Source organism: Lissotriton helveticus, chromosome 9, assembly GCF_964261635.1.
Source record: "Lissotriton helveticus chromosome 9, aLisHel1.1, whole genome shotgun sequence".
Taxonomy (NCBI): Eukaryota; Metazoa; Chordata; class Amphibia; order Caudata; family Salamandridae; genus Lissotriton; species Lissotriton helveticus.
In genome coordinates, this window is record NC_136070.1 from 792,866,327 (window position 1) to 792,880,143 (window position 13,817).

The following is a 13,817-nucleotide window of genomic DNA, read 5'->3' on the forward strand; positions in this document are numbered from 1 at the left end:
AGTATTACATATTTTCTAAGTTTAAAGGACATAAAATAATTTTCCAGCGGGGACTTTACCTTGCAGTAGAGTATTCATTCATTCCAGGCAAGGAGACATTTCAGCACCCAAAGTCTTATCACTCTCTTCCTGTAAAGTAAAGGTAGATACCCTGGGCTCAGCTGACATTGCCTTCTCTGCAAGACAACAACTTTGTTGTCACTTTTTAACCTCATGTTTTGACAGTAGACTATGAATACACCAGTGCTCACTGTGGGCCTCAGTTTCTGGACTATAAAAGGTACCCCTTTCAAATAGTTAGCCAGGAAAACATATCAACATTGTTAGCTAATTTTAATTTTAGATTTCGGACTTTGAGGAACTAATGCACGTGATAGTGGTAACTTTTTAGTGAAACTTACCACAAAAGAATAAGGTGTTTACAGAACTTTAATCACGTTATTATAAATGCTAAATCGCATGCAGAAAAAAACTCCTAAGAGCGAGAATTGTTTTGGTACTAAATTCAGGTTTTTTGTGAAGTAAAAATATGCTGTCTCAGAGTCTCCATCATCTTTATAGACAGTGAAAAGGAAAATATCAAAAGCTATTCAAGTTAGGACAATGAAAGTAAACTGCGATCAATGTATTTAACTTGCAAACGTTCATTGTTACAACGTCTAACTGAAAACTTTCCTTGCTTATGCACCTCACTTCCAAAACGTATCCGAAGACCTGAAAGCAGCTGGTCAATTCTGCACCACAGGGGGCCGACAAGAGGATGGAGTCTCCCCAACGATCTAGGATGGCAGTCTACTCACCTAACTCTGCTGCAGAGAGGGAGAGAGAGAGGGTAGGTATTGGAGAGAAAAGGCAAGAAATTAGTAGGTCATCACACAAACAGATACAAGTAGAAGATAGTACACAACTGTACATAGTATTATCTGATTGAAGCGTAACATCTGAAATGAGAAGTACAAGCTGGGTCTCAGATATTCATCACATCTATTCCATATTCAGATTCAGGGGCACTGGCTGAAGGCGAGTTTCAAAGTCATTGTCAAACACAAAATAAAAAAATCTACTGAACAGTGGCCTGTGTAGCAACCTATCCAGATTCTACAATAAGAGCAGAGATGGTGTAGTCTTTTCCCTTCTTTCTCAACAAATGCATTTAATAAAACTTCTCTAGTGGTAAAAGATAAATCATACTCTATGTATTAATTAAAGGTCCTCCTATGATGACCCAGGTCTCCATAGGTGCTGGGACCACAGGATTAAGTTGAAGGGCTTCTTTGGCCTCATATGTTCTATCCCCATTCACAAACCAGGGATATGAAAATTTCACGCCAAGTAGGTTTCAAATAAGATGTAATTTGCAATGCAATCAATACAATAATAGCTTGTATCACAAACTGCCCATTTAGAGACACTTGCAAAATGGCCTACCTAACGAATATTAATTAGGCATGTCAAATTTTGTGGTCCTTGCAAATGGCTGTACATGAAGAGAAGGAGGAATGAAAAGTACAGCACACCACCATCCTTGCATTTGCTGTACCAAACAGGAAACAATTTTTGTTCAAAGCAGCCATGTCCATTAAAGAGACAGATGCAGCTTTGCAAAAAAAGTGTGGCGTTTGGAAATGCATCAACCCTGCCCCCTCCAAAGCCCATCTGACAATTCCAAAAGAGGAACTTCTCTCGCTGAGACAGCTTTTGCAATTACAAACTGTAAAAAGGTGTTTTGTAGTCACAAAGCCTGGTTCACAGACTTAGTGACCATAGAACAACTCTAGTATATGAAGGCCCTGCAGACCTCACAAAGGACGGTTTGTGTTATGCTTACAAATGGGGACCAGGAAATAATAAAAAGTAATAGATGAACAGACTGAGCCAGAATATGTGAGAAATGGGAAGCTATGAAAAACCAGCGCTAATAAGAGATGGGGAACTTGTACAATGGCAGGCTAAAGTACACTGATTTGGCTACATGTTCTCTCAGTGAGGACCAACAGTGAAACGAAAGTCTGAGGGAAGATACAGATCTAGTGATCGTGGTCTTTACAACAGGGGCCTCGGCATGTAAGAAGAAGAGAGGTCTGAAGTCTAAAGGGATGCAAATCAGAAGGAGTATGCACGAAGGAGAGGGTCAGATGGAAACTACACTAGAGACTAAAGATGTAAGGCGGGCTGAAAAGAAGACTACATTTATGTCGTACCTGAGGTCTGATCTTGAAGCATCTCTTGTGCAGCAAGGGCGACAGGGATTCCTGCTGAACAACATGAACAGTATCACAATATTGACTTCATAATTTTTAAGGACATACTTTAAAACCAAATATGAATAACCAAGAATATAACACACATCAGTGTCCATTATTTAATCTGTAACTGCTAACTCTAATAATTATAATCTCAATCGCAAAACTACAGACACATTGACTTGAATCTTTCACTAGATGCCCCGTTACCTGATGCGAAGTGAAACTCCTGTTAAGGACATGCGATACAGCCCTGCACAGGTATCCTACTGGCCTAGCAGACTTTCCCCAACACTGATGGTTGGCCCAAGCCCAGGGTTCACTCCAGGAACAGAAGTATAGGGTGTTGTTGGAAGGGTCCATCTTGGTGACCACAGTGCCTAATTTTAGCTATTCACAGGAAGCACTAGTGCTACTTCAACACAATGAGTTAAGTCACCCTTCATGCACAAGTTATGGGGAGCCTCCTGGGCTAGTTCAGGTACACTTGTGCTTTGGCGCTAATAACACGCTGTCAGCTTTGTGTTATCTGATGTAAGCTGCTCCTTTTTCCTAAATGTCTAAATCTTATGCTCCAAATCATGTCAGTTTCTACTCAAATGACAAGAGTCAGACCGGTTCTGCGAAGGAGGCACTACAGGTCCAAAGCAGGCTCTGGCCAGCAATTCTGGTCAACCCTTGCCACTTCTCAACCATGAAGTAGCACATTTCCAAAACTAGCGTGTTTTGACAAGGGAATCCCCCTCTCACACATAGAAAAACACTTTAGGGCGTGTATACACATAGTCTGTAATACACACCCACTAGTTTTAATCACATACACGTATTTTAACCCGTCCTGAAGAAAGCCAGCATAGTCATAAGGCACTGGCTGAAACATGTTGACACTTTCCAGGATGTGAGAGGTCGTAACTCGCCTCTAGCATCCAACAGCCTTATTTTAACCGCTGACGGTGACCCAGCTATTAAAGTCTAATTTGCCTCCGGGCACTGAGATCCCCGCCAAGCCGTTTTAACCCACTTTCCATAACACTCTTCACCGCACACTCAGCGACATACCTGCTCCGCTGTAATCAGGCGTCGAAGCACACCCGGGACACGCTAGGTATCACTGGGTGGGCCCGATGATGAAGCATGCCACCAACTAGGTTGGTGGGTGAGGGCTTCATGAGCACACCTACCAGGTGCCACTAACCCGTGACAAAACATACTTGAGTCCTTGAACTAAAAATTAAATCAATTTTTGTTAACTTTGTCTATTTTCAAGCTAGTCTCCTTTTGATTAACTACAAGAGTCAGACTGCACCTGCAACGTAGACTAGGCGAAAGAAGTGCAGACATCTATGTTATTACAAGGGTGGAGCTAAGTACATTAAAATAAAAAAAAATACACTATTCCCTTGCCTGTGCCCACAGTCACTGTTCACATTGTATTCACAACTTCCCTCCACTGGTGCAGGTCCCACTAAATGTATTCCTCCTCTTTGCATCCATTAACTGGAGTCTAGGTTTACTTTTCTTATGCTGCCATGATTATCGTTGGGCTTGGCACTATACAAATCCCTGGTTCGCTTAAGATTAAGGTTAACAAGGTATCAGATTCCCACTCTTTGGTACAGAAAATGCATAACCGATATCATTAAACACTTAGGGACTGAATTACATTTGTAATAGACATAGCCCTTCTTTATTAGGATATCACTAGCAACCACTGATATAAATTATATAGCATTCACAATACATACCAGTGTCAAAGTCCTCTGTCCAAACTGCCCTTTTTTTCACCAGTGCCACTTAGTCTCTAATGCAAGCAGCACACATTGAATTAGAATGCGAGAAGAGATGATGCTTGTAGACCACTTTTGCTCACAAAATTACAAGGCCAGTCATCCCTAGTTATTTCTTGTGTATTATATGCAATTATTCGCTATAAATTGAGCAAGCACCATTATGTACAGCCTAATAACGGGTGGTGTGCACATATATTCCCAGCTGCAGGGACAGCAGGAGAGACTGGATGAATGGCGTGTTGTGCACCCTTAGAAACAGAAGCATGACGAATTCAATAGGTTAAAGAACTTCTTTAGACGGTGCGTGCGTGGTTGAGAGAGGGTGGAAAGGAAAAAGCGAGAGAAAGATAGAAGCACGGAAGGCGGGAATCAGCCGATGAGCGGGCCACTATGACCTTGCAGTGATGCACGAAATTCTCATAGTAGGTAGGTTAGGCTAACTTAAGATGTGTGCCTTCTGTCAGGGATGTGGCCAGATGGAAGATTGGATGAATATGTATGCGTGGAGTGAGTGGATTGATACATGGATGAGAGTGCACGCTTTTGTGCATACATGGATAAAAACGTGGTTGAGTAATTCTGTCCAGGCCCTTCGTCAATCACAACTTCATCAATTAATGACCTTATCTGTCATCCCGCTGCCTCATTTTCGTATTCTTCCACTAACTCATAACAAAGACCTATTGCTCATTGCACGTTTCTGATGTTATCTCTTTCGGCTTACGAAATCTGCAATTGAACAGGGATATCTGCTGCCCTTGCTCTGCGATGGGGTTCTTTCTCAGTGTTCAAGAGTATAATCTAGACAATACTTCCCTGATGGGGAACTTTCTATCAGAGAAAGTGAAATGATCATCACCCTTTGTATAGTTTCCAATTATTTCAGGTACAAAGTGCTTTGCACAGAGCCTCCTCCTATAACATGCTGTGTAGGAGGGTTGTTATGCTGTCACAATGCAATGTGAGAAAAGCAGAGCTACAGTTTAGATCACCGCATATTTTTACTTCAATTCGACTCTGGACACTTTAATTGGGATCTTTCTAGCTAGCTAGCTAGGTTTTCCGAATAGAGTTCAGTAACAAAAAAACTGCTGGATCACCAATAACTGGTACTATCTGTGACTACTTAAATACTGCTGCAGGTGGGGGGGCGTGGCCAGCAGCCGGAGATGGCGGCAGCCTGAGAGGAGAGCTCCGTGATTGAAGCGGCCTCCTAGCATATCCGTTCATTCATCCGCCTGCAATAATTCCCTGGCGGGAAGGCGACGAAGCCCAGGACCGGGCGGCAGCATCCTAGCTTACCGGGACTACGATCAGTGGTCTGAATCTTCAGTTCTGGCCGACGCTTGTGTGGGCCCGTGCTCAGCATCCGGACCGGGGAGTGTCCTGCACTGCCGAGCGGACAGGAAGTTTACTGCTCCGGGCGGAGGGGCACCGGAAGCGCTCGCCTGAGCCTGGCGGCGGAGAGGAGGGACCCGCACCACCCTTGCGGCACCGCCGGCACCTGCCGGCGCGGAGTGTGAGCCCGGGCGCCCCACCGAGGAGAAGAGGTGAGGAGGGGGCCGCTCTGATCCTGTCGGCCTGCCGGATCGGGAGGAGGCGCGAGGAGCGGTGACTCCGGGAAGAGGAGCCGCCATCTTGGGAGCGCTCTGACGGCCTTGAACCAACCGCAGCAGAACCCGCTTCGATCTCGACCGGCGGAGCTGGGTCGGGAGGAACTGAGCGCTGCTGGGCGAAGCACACTGGCCCGCCGGAGATCCTCCGCTAACTGGGGGCGTAATAACGTGGCCATAAATCAGGGCAGGGACCGGGACCCCTTACACATCTTCCCAGACCTGTTCCGAGGGGAAGGAGGTCTTGCTCACGGACGTGGATCCTCAGCTTTGGGCCGCCCTATGTGCCGGAAACCGATGCCCTGAAAACCTCACCAGGAGAGTCTGCTGAATGCCCCGAGAACGGCGGGGCTGTGGTGGCAAGTAAGTCGCTGTGGTGGGGGAGTCTCCGCACTACCAGGGGTGGCAGTTCACACACCCACCCCACGCACGAGTGGGGCAGCCTTGTTTCCTTGCTCCTGCGGGATACCGAGGGGGGGCCCGGTGCTGCCCAAAGATCTGCAACTACACCCTGTGAACGCCCTGAGAGTGGCTTGGCCCGGACGGCGTCGGGTGTGGGTGCATCGCCGCAGACACACTGACTCAGTGGAGTGAGACACCGACTGCGCACACGTTGAACGACTATCACGGCTGAGATGGCCGGCAGGGGACCGAAGGCCGGAGGGTCACAATCCCGCCTTGACCGATTTGCGTATGAAAAACCCGTTTCATCCCCCCCCCCCGACGCCAGGTCACAGCAGGGCAAGTCAGCGGAGGTGGCGGGGACCAAGAAGACAACCCTGGACGATGTTATGAGGTCCCTCACGCAAGTACAAGCCACAGTTGGATCAATCTCCGCCGAAATTACGCTCATAAGAGCAGACTTCCATAAGATGTCGGAGGAAGTGAATAGTATGGAAGTGGTGACCAAGTCCTTGGTGGAAGACGTGTCGGAGCTGCAGATTGGTATGGAACGCGTTTTGAAAGAAAATAAGGAACTGCGTGAAAAGCTCAATGACCAAGAAGGACGCTCGAGGCGGAACAACGTTCGTATAGTAGGTGTGCCGGAATCGGAAGACACGAGGGCAATGGACCTATATGTGGAGGACTTAATCAAGCAGAAACTTCAACCTAAAGGTCTCTCCGCCTTCTTCACAGTGGAAAGGGCACACAGAGTCCCTGGAGGACGCCGGCAGACGGGCGCCAACCCTAGGCCGATCATAGCACGACTTTTTAATTTCAGGGATCGTGATGCCATCCTGCAGGCAGCAAGAAATTCGCCCCCTCTTAAGATCCAGAACTCTACTGTAGCCTTTTTTCCAGACTACACGGCCGAGGTAGCACGGAGGAGGAGATTCTTTTTCGAAGTGAAGAAGGAATTGAGGGCTAGGGAAATTTCGTACTCAATGCTTTTTCCGGCCAAACTTCGGATTGTGGCTGATAATAAGACTTGGTTTTTTGATTCCCCGGAAATGGCGCAGGAATGGCTGGAGGGTTGGAGACAGGTGGACCCCCCGCGTCGCTCTAACAGGCACAATAAGCACAGTACTACAGGCTCCCGACAAAGCTCACAATCCGCTGAGGAGGGGGCGGTGGCACTCTCCCCCTTGAATGATCTTCAGGAAGACGGTGCTGAGGAAGAACAATGATTCGCAATTGTTAAACGGCTGAACTGATTGCTATGTTGACCGGCAATGCCGCCCTGGACACTGGGCTGAGGGCCTCCGCGGCTGTAGTTGGGGGCCGCTGATACCGGAGGGTCCTTCACCCCAGCAAGCAAGTACTATGTTTTGGGTTGGGATCAGGCACTCTGCTGAGTTGGGGGGGCGGGCAGTTTTGAGTCCGTTGAGCAGGGGGGCAGGGAGGGGGGGAGTTGGGGGTAGGATGTGTTTTTGGTTTTCAAATACTACACAGGGTCAAAAAATGTACCGTATGTTGAGAGTGTGTAGAATAGGGGTAATGCAAGGGAGAATGCATGTTCACTTCGTACGCTGTTTACTGCACTGCGGAAGTCGGCTGACTAACCGCTTCTTATGCCATGGGGGGGGAGGACACTAGTGTGGGGCGGGCATCACCGTTGAGCCTAATGTCTTGGAATGTGAGGGGCCTGGGAGATAAGGTAAAGCGGGGATTGGTCTTACAAAGCGTAAAGAGGTTGAACCCAGTCCTGGTCCTGTTGCAGGAAACTCATCTGACCGGCACGGCGACCCGGGCCCTGGATAGGAAAGGGTACAGGATGCTTGTTCACTCTGAATTTACTAGAGGGTCCCGGGGTACTGGGATACTAATGCACCGCTCGTCCAGGTTTATTTCGCAATCAGTTAGCGTTGACACACAGGGTCGCTTTGCGGCGGTACATGGACAATGGGAGGGAAGGCCGCTCAATGTGGTCTCAGTGTATATCCCGCCGGCATTGCACGCCATAGCCCTCCCGGAACTAGGAACCTTTTTGTTAAACCTCCCGGAGGGAGATCTTATAATGGGGGGTGATTTTAATGCGGTGGCACACAACTCTCTAGACCGTTACCCCGTGCACACGCGCTCGTCAGGGCCTTCCAAGTTGTATGATTTTATGGAAGCGCAGGGATTAGTGGACATATGGAGGCAGTTTCACCCAGAGGACCACCAATACACATACTATTCGGCAGTTCACGATAGCTTATCAAGGATTGACTACTTCCTCACACTGGGGGGGGGCCGTCTCAATATCACTGACACCCACATCAAGCCACGAGGGGTCTCGGACCACTCCCCGCTGCTACTAACTCTGTCCAGCCAAATTTGCACTCACAGGCGCCTCTACCCTATATACCCGGGATTCCTCAAAGAGCCGGTCATAACTAAGGCTTTAAAGACGGGCACGAGATCTTACCTCGCTGACAATGCAGGATCGGTGACTTCCCATGTAACATTATGGGAGGCCTATAAAACGGTTCTTCGAGGGCAGGCAATCTCGGTTATCACACAACATAAACACGCACAGAGCCAAGAACTACTAGACCTAGAAGAGCAGCTCGGCAGAGCGACACAAGACCATGAGAGTAACCCAAGTGAGGATACACATCACACGCTCCGGTTGTGTCAGCAGAGACACACGGACCATATGCGATGCAAAGTGGTGGGCAATATGGTGGCGACTACAAGTAGGATCTATGATGTAGGCGATAAAGCGGGTAGATTGTTGGCTTGGCTGGAGAGGAAGCGTGGAGGGCAAAGAGCGATACTGCAGCTGAGGGATTCGGGAGGGGTGTTGCAGACCAATCCGGCCCGGATAGTGGAGCTCCTAGCGGACCACTTTCATTCTGTCTATTCCCCTGAAACTGAAGTCACACGTGAGATAGTAGAGGGGTCGCTCCTAGGGGTGCCGACCCGTACTCTCTCCCAGGAAGCTCGAGACGAACTTGATTCGGACCTGACGTCCGAAGAGATTCAGCTGGCCATAGCGGCGCTCCACCCCGGGAAAGCAATGGGCCCTAATGGAGTGCCGATTGAATGGTACAAGATCATGTCCGACACGCTTTCCACACCCATGCTTGCAATGTACATGGAAAGCCGGGAGCAAGGGTTGCTACCCCCTGACCAACGTATGGCAACAATAGTGGCAATACCGAAGCCCGGCAAACCCCCTGAGGAATGCGGATCGTACCGCCCTATCTCACTCCTTAATGCCGAGAATAAAATTTTAGCGAAACTACTGGCCACCAGACTGTTGCCCCATCTCCCGCGCCTAATCCACCCAGACCAGTCGGGCTTTATGCCGCACCGGAGCACGGCGCTGAATCTGCGACGGCTGCACGGAGTGCTGGCTCGCGCCCCAACATTGACTGAACCTGCGGCGGTGCTTTCATTGGACGCCAAAATGGCGTTTGACATGGTGGAGTGGCGATATCTTTTTGCGGTCCTGGAACACATGGGTATAGGACCCGGATTCATCTCATGGGTCAGGCTGTTGTACACCGAACCAGTGGCGAGGGTGACGGCCAATGGTTGTATCTCGAGAGAATTCCCGCTGGCGAGGGGCACGAGACAGGGATGCCCACTCTCGCCGTTGCTCTTTGCGTTAGTGTTGGAACCCCTGGCCGTAGTTCTTAGATCCACCCAGCTGCTGAAGGGCATACAGTGGGGAGATGGATGGGAGGATAGGGTCTCCCTGTATGCGGATGATATGCTCATCTACCTGATGGACCTCGAGAGAGGTATTTCGGTACTACTAGCCCTGTGTGAGAAACATGGTGCAGCATCAGGATATAAACTGAACTGGTCCAAGTCCATACTGTATATGATACGGGGCGACCCCCCGGTTCTGCCTCCGGACTGCCAGTTGGTCGTGGAGCCCCGTACCTTCAGATACCTGGGGATCCAAATCACGAGGGACTCTGCGACCTTTTTAGAGCTGAACCTTGTACCCCTGCTGAACAGGTTGAAGGCGGACGTACGCCATTGGAAGGCCCTCCCACTGACAATGCTGGGTAGAGCGGCACTCTTTAAAATGCTGGTGCTGCCTCGCTTCCTATATGCACTAGAGAACGCACCGGAGGTGGTCCCACTGTTGTTCTTCCGCCAAGTGTCGGCGCAACTGTCCGCCTTGCTGTGGAGTGGCAAACCAGCTAGAGTGGCTACTAAAACGGACTAGAGATTGGTACAGTGGGGGGATAGCGCTCCCACACCTTGAATTGTACTACTGGGCAGCACACCTTAAGGTGATCAACCAATGGATACATGGTGCACACGACGATCCGGCATACATGGCGGATAGACGACAATTGGGCACGACCACTCTCCTGGCCCCGCTATACAACAAAGGTCTGGTAGGAAGGCTAGAGGGCCCTACCAAACACACGGTATCTATATGGCTGTAACCGGGCCGAGGGGCCGCTCCCCCTTACACCCCGGAGTGTGCCTAAACTCTGTGACCCCCCCCTCTTCTCTTCGCAGGTGGCCGACTCCACGAATTGGGCCCCGGGGGCGGTCCAGTATAGCTGTGACGAGGAGGACCAGGAATACGGCCCCTTTAACTGGCCCAGCGCAGGTGATGAGGAGGCGGGACTGAGCTTCCCTTTAAATGAAGCACGAAACCAGGACCAGGTGTGTCTATACACCGGAGGAGCGGTCAGAGAGGTGCAGAGCGGAGGAGCGGCGTGGAGCAGAGGATTCGAGTGGAGTACGGAGAGGGGAGAAGAAGAGACGGAGAGGAGAGGAGTACATCGGAATTGCGGATTGTCTGGAAGAGCGAGTGCAGAGGAGCTCGACGGATCCGCCGGGAGATCTTACGCAGCCCGGACCCCGACGGCTAAAAAGGAAACCGCCGAGCAAGAGAACGAAGGGAGAGCGGCCAGGGGAGCACCGAACAGCGGAGAGGAAGAGGACCCACACTACAGAGAGCCAGACGGGCTGCTGAGACAGGCGACCCCCACGATCCCAGGAGGGCACCGGAACCACGATCCGCCCAGCCACTCCCCCGGAGGGGCGTGGCTAACAGAGGTACGGGGTCGGGTCACGGGGTGGTTGAGGTTGGGGAAAGGACGACCGGCTGGCCCATAGTATAACGTGACCCCCTGCACTCCCCTCACTGATCGTAACAGGAGTAAAGAACCCAGTTTTCCCTCACTCCCTTTCCCTTTTGTGCTGGCTGGAGACACAGACAGACTTCTCATACCTCCTCTGTTTTCTGTTTCCTCCCCTCGGTGGAGCCTGGGACGAGACGGAGCCCGCAGTGCCTGGAAGGAGGAGCCCGACTCGACGCCGGGACCCCGACGGAAACATCAAGCCTCGGCGAGAAAGAAGCCGGTCCCCGCGACCTTTGTTTGTGCGTCCCACCTGTACTGACAGACTGTTTCAAACAATAAAACCCAGTTTGAACCCAACTAAGACTCGCCTCTTGCCTATCCCCACCCAAACTGCCACAGTGGTGGAGAATGCGGGCACGGCAACCATCAGGGTAACCGATATGGAAGCTATCCTGGAAAGACTAGCAAAAGGACAAGAACGGCTGGAATGGGTGGTGGAAAAACAGATACAGTCGGCGGATGCCGACCGGGAAATAATGAAGGCGGCTGTGACTGCGAATGCCTTGAATCCGGTGATACCTACGGTAGCCCCCTCGACCGGTCTAACTCCCCACAGCATCGGGGGAGTGTCCCTGCAGAAATACCTTCCGGGGGAAGATCCCGATGCGTTCTTGTTGAACTTTGAGAGGGCGGCCCGCGCCTGCGGATGGCCGGTGGCCAAGTGGCCCTTCTTCTTAGCACCCCTGCTGGTGGGAGAAGCGCAGGCCGCCTATCAGGTGGCCAACCCCACCGGAGACACCCCTTATGCCACCATCAAGGGGATTATCCTGGACCACCTGGGCCTAGACACTGAGGCCTATAGGATCAAGTTCAGGAAGGAGCGGGGTGTCCCTGGCGAAACCCCAAAGACCTTATTTGTGCGCCTGAAGATGGCCGCGGACAAGTGGCTGACTCCCCAACAAAGCACCAAAGAGCAAATAATGGACAGGGTGTACCTAGAGCAATTCCTGGAGGCTCTCCCGTACGCCACCCAGCGATGGTTAAGATAGCATCACAACCTGACGACAGCCCAGGCCGTCGAGATGGCTACTACCTACACGAGAGCGCAGCCCCGAGGACCCTTCGCATGGGAACAGGAGAAACCCAGAGCACCCCCGAAGCCCGAGAAGAGACCCGTGCGTCTGCCAGAGATGGCGAGGCCCAAACCCTGGAGGCCGGAGCCCCACCCGCAAAATGGCCCGCAATGCTTTGACTGCGGCAACTGGGGCCACATTGCCAGGTTGTGCCCCCGGAGAAAGACTACCGAAGAACCCATGGAGGTCGGGTACCTTCCCCGAACCGTTCTGTACTCCGCCGAAATGGGACCCGCGTTTAGAGTAAGTGTAACAGTGAATGGGGCCCTCATACAAGCCCTGCTAGATTCGGGGTGCAGGCAGTCGGTGGTTCAAACCAAACACATCAAAGCCGCCAATCTGATACCCAATGATCAAGTATTCATACGCTGTGTCCATGGGGACGTCCGCCCCTATCCTGTGGCTCTACTACCCATCTACCCGAGGGAAGGCCGACCCCAGAACATCAAAGTGGGAGTCCTGGATTCCCTCCCTGAGGATCTCATCATCGGGACTGACAACCCCTCTTTCCTAGAGATGTTCCATCACAGTCTGGGACAGTCCACAGAAAAAAAACCGAGGCCCACTCTCTTGTCCCAAGAACCCTGGGTCCTAGACCGCAGCTTTAAATTCGCCCAGGCCAATGACAACACGTTGTTCAACGCTTTGGACACCGCGCAACGATTGCAAGGGCAGAACCCCCCGACATATCCACGCTTCCTGGTCAGAAACGACCTGCTCTACAGACAAGGAAAGAAAGACGAACCGGAACAGCTGTTAGTCCCCTTGGTGTTCCGAGAACAGATCCTTTTCTACTCACATGCCCACCTCGTTGCCGGACACACCGGGGCTGAAAAAACGACCCAGACCCTCCTCCGCCATTTCTATTGGCCCGGCATATACAAAGACGCATTGGAATACTGCCAGAGGTGTGAAACGTGTCAGAAAAAGAATATGACTCGTCCCCCAGCTGTGCCACTGCAGCCTCTTCCCATTATAGGGGCACCCTTCGAGCGCGTGGGCATGGACCTGATAGGACCCCTTCCGAAGACAAAGAAAGGACACCAATATGTGTTGGTCATGGTGGACTACGCCACCAGGTTTCCCGAGGCGTTTTCGTTGGCCTCCATCACCACTCGGCAGGTAGCCGATCGAATGCTCGAACTGTTTTCCAGAGTGGGGTTCCCGAAAGAAATCCTAACCGATCAGGGAACCCCATTCGTCTCCAAACTGATGAAGGAGGTGTGCAGGATGTTAGATATCCAACAAATCCGCACCGCAGTGTACCATCCCCAGACAGACGGCCTCGTGGAGAGGTACAACCGCACCTTGAAGACCACATTGAGAAAGATGTTGGAAGTGAACGGCGCGGATTGGGACCAAGTGTTGCCCCTTGCGTTATATGTAATAAGGGGGCAAAAACAAAGCAGCACCGGGTTCTCGTCCTTCGAACTACTTTATGGGAGACAACCGAGGTCTCTCCTGGATATGACGAAGGAGGCCTGGGAGAACGAAGCTCCTGAGGAGGCCCTGAACACTCTGGAGTATGCGCAGAACCTCTGGTCTAAGCTGG

At 51.1% G+C, this 13,817-nt stretch overlaps 1 protein-coding gene across 8 annotated transcripts in view; it reads right to left on the minus strand.

Moving 5' to 3' along the window:
* The window catches only part of RELB (RELB proto-oncogene, NF-kB subunit), a 708,968-nt gene that overhangs the window by 607,397 nt on the left and 87,754 nt on the right, over nt 1-13,817 (minus strand). For 2 of the 8 annotated variants that reach the window (XM_078660918.1, XM_078660921.1), the window contains exon 2: nt 2,202-2,255. In XM_078660918.1, coding sequence (XP_078517044.1) covers nt 2,202-2,255 — 54 coding nt within the window. Of the gene's footprint in view, nt 1-59; nt 178-688; nt 810-2,201; nt 2,256-13,817 lie in introns of those variants that run through there. The other 6 variants (XM_078660919.1, XM_078660920.1, XM_078660925.1 and 3 more) reach the window with 5 other exon arrangements.